The following is a 10,851-nucleotide window of genomic DNA, read 5'->3' on the forward strand; positions in this document are numbered from 1 at the left end:
TCAGTGGGGACATCATGAAATCCCTAGAAAGCACTTCCTTGGCCTGGCTGCCCTTTTATCCCTGTTTTAGGTTTGTTTGTTTGTTTTTTATAGGAAGTACTATCCTCTCAGCAGTTCTAGGATGATAGAATGATGCCAAAACACCAATTAACACCTTCTAGTCATCCTTGGCTGTTGGTTGTCTATGTGACAACCACATATGAGAAAAGAAGAGTCACCTACTGTCTGTATGTTGCACGTACTTACCGACAGGTTTAAGTAGAAGATTGTAACATGTGGAAGGGACTTGCCCAGCACTTAGAGACAGTGAAATCGTCGTGGTTCAAATTCCACGGATGTCCCTGCCACCTGTGTGACCTTTGGCAAAATCACTTAATAATGTTCTAGCTAGCATTTGTCATCATAAAAAGATAGGGCTTTATGAGACAGGTGCGGTTATCATTCCTATTATGTAATTCAGACTGAGGCCCAGAGATGGACACATAGTTGGTAAGTGTCTGAGGTAGGATTTGAACTCAGGTCTTGACTCCAAGGTCAGCAAATAAGGAAGGAAAGAGATAAGCATTTATTAGGAGATGGGGTGCTTGTCTCCATAGCCAGGGTGATAGCTTTGGATGCATTGTGTACAGCTCCATTCCAATTCTGGGAACATGATTAAATTAACTTGTTAATTAACATTCCTGGAAGCTCCAAGCTATAGTAGTCTCATGGTATTCTTCCTATGGCCCTAATCATCATCCCAGCCTCTCCCTAGAAGGAAGGAAGCAAGCATTTATAATGTGCTAGGGCATCTAGGTGGCATAGTGAATATAGCCTGGCATCAAGAAGATCTGACTAGCAGCATGACCCTGGGCAAATCACTTAACCCTGTTTGCCTCAGATTCCTCATCTGTAAGATGAGCTGGAGAAGGAAGTGGCAAACCACTCCAGTATCTTTGCCAAGAAAACCCCAAATGAGTCACAAAGAGTCAGACATGACTAAACAGTAACAATAAATGATGTGCTAGGCACTCTACAAGTACTAACTTACTTGACCCTCACAACAGTTGCCCAGTTTTACAGTTGAGGAAACTAAAGCAGGCTGTGTAAGTGACTTGCCTAGGGTCACACAGCTACTAAATGTTTCAAGTTGGATTTGAACTCAAGAATTGCTAACTTCAGCTCATCTCTCTGTCCACTTCACTATCTGGCTGCTCAACTGACTTGTCCAGACTGGGTCTAGGGTGCTGAATACCACATTTCAAGAGAAATGATGACATGAAGTGTCCTCATTTTGAGTTGAAAAGGTTGGCCTGGGTGATGATCTCTGAGGGTTCTATGATACAATACCCTGGTGCTCCAGCCTCTACTTGGAATACTTCCAGTAAGGGCAAGCTCATTATCTTGTGTAGCAGCATGCTCCATTGTTAGGCAGCTGTAATGATTAGGAAGCCCTTTCTTACTTAACTGAGAAGAAATCTACCTCCCTATATTACCATATTTGTTGCTCAGTCCTGTCCAACTCTCCGTGGCCCCATTTTGGGGTTTTCTTGGCAGAGATACTGGAGTGGTTTGCATTTCCTCCTCCAGCTCATTTTACAGACGAGCAAACTGAAACAAACAGGGTTAAATGACTTGGCCAGGGTCACATAGCTAGTAAGTGTCTGAGGCCAGATTGGAACTTCCTGACATCAGACCTGGTGCTCTGTCCACTCACCGCACCACCTAGCTGCCATATTACCATTTATTGGTTCCTAATTCCTCCTTTTAGAGCAACACAAAGCTGGCATCCCTCTTCCACGTAACAGCCTTTCAGATATTTGAGAACAGTTTTCATACACCCTTTTACTATTTATTTCTCTAGGCCCATTATTGCCCTGATACCACAGTCCTGAGGTTCAGTCTGACACTAAATTTATCTAGAGTTTAAATCTGAAGACCCCATGGCATCCTAAGCCGGTAAAAGTCCTTTCTGTGCCTTCCGTGGCTAACCCTGCTGAAGGGAAGGTAGAGAGGGAAATGCAATTGGTTCACTTCTTCAAATATTATTAAGCTTCCTCCTTCTCAGGGTGATCTGGACAGCTTCCAAGGTTACCTCCTCTGAGGCCCTGGGATCCTGCCTTCCTAATTTATGAAAGATTTTACACCTTTGCTGAACCTAGTCCCCTTTTTCCCAGATGTCAGTGGTTCCAGGGATTTATCCTAAGGATGAGGCTTTGTCATGAAAAAGGCGAACAGAGAAGAATAAGAAAGGCTGGTTTGCTAGCTGGAAGTTAAGATTTTATTAAACAAGGCTGTGTGGGGAGGGGCGGGGGTGGTGGATAAATTTTATAATCCAAAGTCCGTGTTGATTCGCTTGGTTTGTTTAGATAATGTAAGCAGAGAACTGTTCAAATGGACTGTGTGAAGGGGGAATCTATGTGGCTGTTTAGACTTGGCTGTTGTTTTAAGTAGTTTGAAGTCTATCATGTGATCCCACAGTTTGTTTGGGGATGGGAATGGGTAGTGAGAGAAAGACGGAAGCCTGAGGCATCAACTGTGTATGAATTAATCAACCTTGAGTTTCCAAGAGCAGTTGATACCGCTTAAGGAATTTATTTAAACAGAGTTTAAGGCAAAGGAGAGAAGAGGAAACATCCACCCCCAGGCCCCTAAGGAGAAAAGGAAAATTCAATTAGAAAAAGAAGAAGGGAGGAAAGAATGCCGCAGATCATATTTTGAAACTAGGGGTGGAGGGAGCAATCAGTGCTAAGTTTGAGATTGTTAGTGCTTCTAGACATTGAAAGAGACTGGTAGAGATCATAGGGGTTGGTGTGGGAGGCAGAGTATTCACCTGATGAGGTCAAGGACAAGAGTGGAGGTTGGGCAGCTGTAGAAAGAGAATTGGAGAGAAAACCACCTTAGCCACCTTAGATTTCTGGGAAGAGTGAGATAATGATGAAGTGAAAGATGGCAAGGATCTGACTTGTCCTTTTCAACAGCCCTGGATAATTCCGGGCTGAGAATTGTCTGTATGTTTTGGTCCTCACTCAGCTGCTCCCTAAAGTGAATACTATCTAATCAGTCTCATTAAACTTTACATCTCTCTTTCCCCTGGGCTTCTTTGGAGACTGAAGTATCAGGTCTTGCTACTTAAACGGAGGGCTGGGATTTCATATTGAGTTAGAGCACTAATAGGAATAGGGATCTAATTAAGTAGGTAATTGGCTAGTGGCTTAGGTGTTGATGGTCATGTGGATCTGGGCTATGAGGGGAGTGGCCAAGTAATTAAGTTCCCTCTTTTCCTTCCCCTTGTTTTTTTCATCGTCTTGGGGGTGTATGGTAGGACAGTGTCATAGTGAAATGACTGTGACTTAGTTTCCAAGTTCAGTTCTTGGAAAGCTTGGTGAGTGGCATTTCTGCTGTTTTGACTCTCACTGGCTTTCTTTATCTCTTCCATTATCCTAAAGTCTTGGCAAAAAAGATTTACAGATCTGAGCCCTGGTGCCCAACCCACTGTTTCCCTCTTGCCCTGAATATGGGTAGGACAAAGGCACCCAGAAACTGGACATTGGGTCAGACGTACTCATAGAGCATTCAGTGGTGGTGGGCTGAAAATTTCTGCACAATCTGTAAAATTCAGCAAGGATTTACTAAGAGTAATCCTAGCGTCCAGGAGAAACTTAGAGTACATCTGGTTTGTTTCAGATGAGGACCGCAAGGCCCCAAAATGGGAAATGACTTACTTGCCATAGGCCATGTGCGCAGGTGGTCAGTGGCAGATTGGGATTCAAACCCAGATCTTCTGCCTCCAACTCTAGTATCCTTCCCACTGTATCTTTCTGCCTTTTGTCCCTTATTTTACAGAGGAAGAAACTCAGTCTAAATACATGAAATGATTTGCTGAAAGCCACAGTTCAAGTTAATGGCAGAGTTAAAGCTAGAACCCAAGTCTCCAGACTCCCACTAAAATAGCCTTTCCGTCATCCCACACTGCTTTGATGTAAGTGTCCACCATCTCTTGGGTTTTTTAGGGCTGTATGCTCACCCCTGAGAAGTTTATACTTAAGTGAGAACACAAAAATAGCCTTACTGGGCCAACCTCCAAAGCCATTTAGCCCAGCCTTTGTTTGGTCTCTGAGGACACCGCAGGTCAGATGGAAGAATCATGACTCTCCTCCTTGATGTCAGCCTCAAAGGTGGAGAGAATTAAGATCTTGTTCTGGGTCTTCTGGGTCCTAGCTAGGTTTGAGCATGGGTAAATTACTGCCTCTTCATGCCCATTTCCCCTTCTTTTAAAATAAAGGGAAATGGACAAGGTGATCTCTACGGTCATTGCCAATATTTTATGTTTCTGTTACTTTTAAAAAGAGCCCAACTTTCTTGAAGCATTTAAATCTATTATTCTTGTTCCTGTTTTCTTTGGGATTATTTCTGTTTTCAGGATTGACTACCTCCCAGGATACCAAATTTACTCCTTTCTTGTAATTTGTTTTATTCAGCCTGAATTTGTATGTTTTAACCTCGGTGAGTCCTGGAAGCTTTGAGTATCTCTTGTGGAAATAAGTATCTGGGCTAGGTAGCTGGGAGATACTAAAGGACATTGTGTTCACCTGCCCCTCAGAGATTGTTTGGCTCATTTAGAAGGTAGTCTGTCAGTGCTGGTGAGAGACAGAGGGTAGTGGGTAGAAGTATTGGAGTCAGGGAGACATAGTGTGGCTATGTGACCATTGGCAAATCTCTTTAAGATTTCCAGAGGTTAAGGTAATATCCTTATATGAACAAATTGTGGGTTTGATTTAAAAAAGACAAGAAGCCTCAAGAGGTATCATACCTGGATTACAGACATATTTACTATTTGGCATAAGTTAAACTTGGCTTTTATGAACTAGCAAGCTCATTCTTTTTAATTGTCTTTAATTTTTTAGCATCCTTTTAAAACTTTTAAGTTCCAAATTCTTTCCTTTCACTCCTCTCCCACGCACTGAGAAGGCAAACAAAATGATATCATTTAATTATACATGTGAAATCATGCAAAACATTTCCGTATTAACCATAAGGGGGGGAGGAAGTGAGAAAATTATGTTTCAATTTCCACTCATTTTCATCATGAGTCCTTTGAAATTGTCTTGGATCATTGTATTTCTAAGAATAGCTAAGTCACCCACAGTTTTATCATCATACAATGTTGCTATTACTGTATACAGTGTTCTCCTGGTTCTGCTCATTTCACTTTGCATCAGTCGGTATAGATCTTGCCATGTATTTTCTCAAACCACCTTCCTTGTTATTTCTTACAGCACAGTAGTATTCCATCACAATTATCTGCCACAAATTGTTCATCTGTTCCCCAATTGATGGACAGTCCCCTAAATTTCCATTTCTTTGCCACCACAGAAAGAATTGCTATAAATATTTTTGTACCTACAGGTCGTTTTTTCCTTTTTTCTTTGTATGATCTAAGATCCTTCAGGAAAATTGTATGGATTTCAAAAATTTAGGAATATTATAACAAACAAGGAACAGAGCTTGGAAGTCTTAAGTGGTATGTAGGATTCTTAACCTTCTCTTCTAGCCTGAAATTGTTCCTGTGTGAGTAGCTGGCATTTTCCGGGAATATAAGGTAGCATAGCTAATAGAGAAAAGAACTGGACTTGAAGTCAGGAAGAAAGACCTTCGTTCAAATTCTACCTCAGATACTTATTAGCTATACAACCCTAGACAAGTCACTTCATCATTTCATCATCTCTAAAATGGGGATGATAATAATAGCACCTACCTACCAGGGTTGTTTTGAAGATAAACTGTATATAAAACATTACATACATGTTAGCTACTATTTATTATTTACGTGTGATTTTTCCATATAACTATTACAGGACAGCATCATATATATATTTGTTTATGAATTGTTTTCCATTCTCAAACTTTGTAGCATTGAGATAGGGCCTCTTCTTCCTTTTCTTTAGTCATCTTGGGATCAGAGATCTAGAGATGGAAGGGACCTTAAAGACCAGCTGGTTCAACCCTCCCATTTTACAGATGAGGAAACTGAGGCCAGAAAAGGAGAAGCTAGTGAGTGAGTGAGGTGGGATTTGAAGCCAGGTCTTCCAAGTCCAGTACTGCCTACTACAACATGCTGCTTCTCCACAAGTCCTCCTGGGTCTCATTTGGGGGAAAACGAGCTTAGAGAGCCATGATGCCCTGAGGAGAAAAATGCTGGGAAAATGATGGCATGTGGAGTCGAGATCGCATCATTCATTCCAGGGCTACCTACAGCCAGGGGCTGATCTAATGTTTTTAAACGTGTAATTGTGCTAGGTGGTCATTAGACATAAAGAAAGGGAAAAGTGGGAGAGCCTTGAATAGTGGAGATTAAGGGTCAGGTGGCTCTCGCTTGTACTAGTTGTGTCAGTTAATCTCTGTTGACAGAGCCTTGGTTTCCTCATCCGTAAAATGGCTGGATTAATTTGTAGGCCCATCGTAAGGAAAGCTCTTTCTGACCCTTAAAGCACCATATAAATAAGCTGTTCCTACTGCTGCTGCGGCCACTGCTTCTGAAGATAAAATCTCTCCAAGAGAAAAAGACAAAACACATAATGTGGAGATAAGAGAGCTGAAAGTTTCTAGTTAACAGGTAACTTAATACAAAATAACTTTTACAAGATCCGGGATACAGATAATGAAACATCTCTCTCCTAGCACGGAGAAAAGGAACAGGCTACTTAGAAAAGGCAGTGTCTACAATGTCACTGTGATCACTGTTTCCTTAATTGTGTTTCCTTTTTTTTCCTTAGTTTTGTTTCTTTATCACAAGGGAAAACTTGTGAACTAGGAAAGACTTAGTTCAAACTATGCCTCAAATATGTGACTTTGGACAAGTCACTCACCCTCTTGGGCCTCTTTATCTGTAGAAAATTAGGCCAGACTAGAGATTTCCTATTGGGATGCTTGGGGAGAGAATTCTTGCACCTTAAAACTGAATCATTCCTCTATAAATACTTTAAGTGTATCTTGTGGCTTAATTAGTTTGCTTTCTTAATACCTAGCACCAAGGGAATGTGAATTTTTAGGGCAACGGGATGAAGGGTAAGAGGAAGAAGACTTAATTTTGAAACCTAAGAAAAGGCAAAAGTGGCCCTGATTGTAGAATGAAGGAAGGAGGAGGGATGGGGCAAGGGACTTAAGAGCAGAGAAACTGTTGAGTTCCGGTGCAAGACAAGCTTTAACATTTTTGACACTGGCCTCTCCTCCGGGAAACCAAGGCCCACCTGGTCTTGGGGGAAGGGGTGTGCTAGCTAGCCACACCAGGTGAACTTGCTCTGAGTTGGCAGTAGAGAAAGTTTCACAGGTAGAAAGGCTGAACAATATTAAGCATTCCTGAATAATGTTTTTTGTTGTTGCGTCAAAATATTGGGATTAAAATAAAAACAAAAACTGATTTAAGGGGCAGGTAGGTGGCGCAGTGAGTAGAACACCGGCCCTGGAGTCAGGAGGACCTGAGTTCAAACCCAGCCTCAGACTATTGACACATGTACTAGTTGTGTGACCTTGGGCAAGTCACTTAACCCCAACTGCCCTGCCAAAAAAAAACTGATTTAGTCCAGTCCCCATGAGGAAATTGAGGCCCACAGAGTTTAAATAACTTACCCCAGGTCACATAATTAGTAAGTGGCAGACCTTCCAAGTCTTCTAACTGCAAATCAAATACTCTGTATTTTCTAGTGGTCGTATATAAAAAACATCTTTGTGGAAATTGTCCATTGGGTTCATTGAACCCTAATAGTCTTAGACCCTGGTTAGGTCTCCTAATAGTGAACCCATGTACATATCCTTCTGCCCTCAATGAGAGGAGAAAAACAAAAACACATTTCTTTGTAAGAAATAGGCACATAGTCATAGAACAACCAGCCCTGGAGTCAGGGAGACCTGAGTTCAAATGTGGGCTTAAGACACCTACTAGCTGTGTGACCCAGGGCAAGTCACTTAACCCTGTTTGCCTCCAATTAAAAAAAAAATAAGCATAGTCAAGTAAACATTCGTGCATTGACCATGTCCAAAATGAAAAATGTCTCAATCTGCACTCCTGAGTCTATGATCTGTATTAGGAGGTGAATAAGGAGCATGTTTCATCACATGTTACTTGTTGCATTAAAGATTAAGTACTGAGTCTTTCAAAGTTACAATGTGGTTGTAGAAATTGTTTTGGTTCTTTCTGCATCAGATATATTTCACTCTGTATCAGTTCAGTTAAGTTTTCGAGTGGGGGCGGGGAGGGTGGCTCAGTGTTTCTCAGAAAGTCTGCCTTTGCCTCCTAGAACCAGCAACCTGGGCAGCAGTCTTAACTTTTCTTCATTGAGGAACAAACAGCTTAGCCATCCACTCCAGTTTATTGCCCTAGAGGCAGCTAGGTGATGAAGTGAGTAGAGCACCAGCCCTGAAGTCAGGGGGACCTGAGTTCAAATGTGACCTCAGACACTTGACACATTTATTAGCTGTGTGACCTTGAGCAAGTCACTTAACCCCAATTGCCCTGACTTCCCCCCTCCAAAATTTTTTTTTTTAAATTACCAATTTACTGCCTTAAACTGCCTAGGGGAAGAATTGAGGACAGAACCAAGCTTCTTCATAATTTCTTAAAACACAATAGTATCCCATTATATCCATATGCCAGAATTCGGTCAGCCCTTCCCTCAGTAGGGTTTCTATATTTTATTATGGTCCCTATATTTTATTGTATCCCACCTTCCACCACCAGGAAATACCTTTTCACTGGTGGTTTTATAGGCTTATCTTAGATAATGCCCCTGTTGGTCTAAGGAAAGGCATGAGGAAGCAAGGACTGTAAGATCCTCATATTGTTTGGCATGCCACATCTTCTCCTGTGGCTAGCCATAGCAACATTGCAAACAGAATTGGGGGTGGTATGAAATTTGGTCAACACAGGGCTACCCAATATCCCACCAAGGTCTGATACTTCCCTTGTAAATGTTTATGTCTATGATGGGTTTATGACTATGATGGATAATGATGAAACAGGGTATTTCCACAAAGCCAGGTGGTAGATTCTTCCCCCAGGAACTGACCATCTTGGGTTCTGGATACCTCTCAGTTTCTCCTTGGGAGTTTGAAAGGTGGGCGTTAGAGTTACTTCCATTGTCTTGTGAATGAGGGGGCTTAGAGAGACACTTCAGGATCAATCTACTGGTCAGTGGCAGTAAATGGGATTATTCATTGTTCTGGTTTAGAAATAAGTTTCATTGAGGGTGGGGGACTTTGCTTATTGTACTGAATTCCGCGATTATCAAAAATAGAAAAGCCAGGTAGTAAGTCCTAGGACCTTGGCTCAGGGACAACTCCCTGGGCAGCCTGAGGTAAACATTAACCCAGGTGCCTCCTCCCTTCCCTGACTGCTGTCCTGTGGCCAGGGGCTGTGTCATGAACCCTCTGCCCATTTCCCTAAGGCCCTCTCACTTGAAGTTCAAGATGCTTCCATGAAGCTGGGTTGATCAGGGTTAAGGAGCAGATCTCCAATAAGGATACCATCCATTGCTAGGGGTCCTGACTAGCCAGGTCAACAGAGTCCTTCCTTGCTGTCGGTATAGCTTGATGGAGGCTGCAAACAGCTAGATTCCTCCTGCTCATTGTCTTCCTGCCAGTTCACTAGTGAGTAAAGCCCTTTACATATCACTCTCTCCCTTGGTTTCCTTTGGTTCTCACAATTACCTGCCCTTCATTAGATGTCTGCCATGTTTTCATACAGCTGCAGATCTGGGACACCGCTGGCCAGGAGCGTTTCCGTACCATCACCCAGAGCTATTACCGGAGCGCCAATGGAGCCATCCTTGCCTATGACATCACCAAAAGGAGTTCATTCCTTTCTGTGCCTCACTGGATTGAGGATGTCAGAAAGTATGCAGGCGCCAACATAGTCCAGCTGCTGATTGGTGAGTTATATATAGTTAACTCTGACTTCCTGCCAATCAAATCAATTCAATAAGCATTTATTAAACACCTACAGTATACCAAGTGCTTTGGCCACCTATCCCCAAATAGGGCTGCTATGCCATAGCCTAATCCCCTCATTTTACAGGTGAGGAAACTGAGGTCCAATGCATAGTGGCAGAGCCAGAATTTCACACACACACACACACACACATACACATGCACACAAACATGTTAGGGATTTCTCAAAGTGTGATTTGAGACTAGAACTGTGGGCCAGCTGATGGGGTGGGGATCAGGAGCAGAAAGATGTCAAGGTGGTCATTATTGCAAAGGTGAGCTACAGTGCCATTAAATTAGTTAGCCTTTGACCTGGACTAGGTCCTGAAATACAAACTTGAATCCAGGAATCATAAAGCTGGAAAGGAGCATTAGAAGTCACCAAACCTAATCCTCTTAGTTTCTATGTAATACAGACAATCTGAGAAATGAAATGCCCAGAGTCCCCTGGGCAGGGAGAAGCAGGAGTTGAACCCAAGTCTTCTGACTCCGAATACATTGTGCTTCCTATCTAGCATGCCAAGGATTTAAACATAAACTCTTACTTTGAGTTACTGGTTCTCAGCCAGTCCAGGGAGAAAAACTGCTTACTCAGAAGGCATTTCATATTGAACCTTACTCCACTTTCATGCTTAAAATTGATTCATTCAATAACTAAGCACTTTGATTAAATTTATTGACTCCCCATCTCATTCGTCATGACTTTCTTTAAGCCCTCAGCCCCTCTCCGTCCAGAGTCATAATCATATTGCCTACTCTTTTGAGAAAAAGCCATTTTTCTTGTTCTCTCAATTTTTTGCATCTCCTCAAACCTCTGCAAACACCTTTTGCTCCTTCCCTCCCTTCTTAAGGGAAATCCTTCTTTTTTCCTAAAGTTCATACCTCTTC

General features: G+C 42.2%; 1 protein-coding gene across 1 annotated transcript in view; it reads left to right on the plus strand.

Annotated features, from left to right (window-relative positions):
* Positions 1 to 10,851, plus strand: part of RAB43 (RAB43, member RAS oncogene family) — a 32,680-nt gene that overhangs the window by 14,002 nt on the left and 7,827 nt on the right. The window contains 1 exon segment of the mRNA XM_036738083.1: positions 9,722 to 9,905. Coding sequence (XP_036593978.1) covers positions 9,722 to 9,905 — 184 coding nt within the window.

This window comes from Trichosurus vulpecula, chromosome 9 (genome assembly GCF_011100635.1).
Source record: "Trichosurus vulpecula isolate mTriVul1 chromosome 9, mTriVul1.pri, whole genome shotgun sequence".
NCBI lineage: Eukaryota > Metazoa > Chordata > Mammalia > Diprotodontia > Phalangeridae > Trichosurus > Trichosurus vulpecula.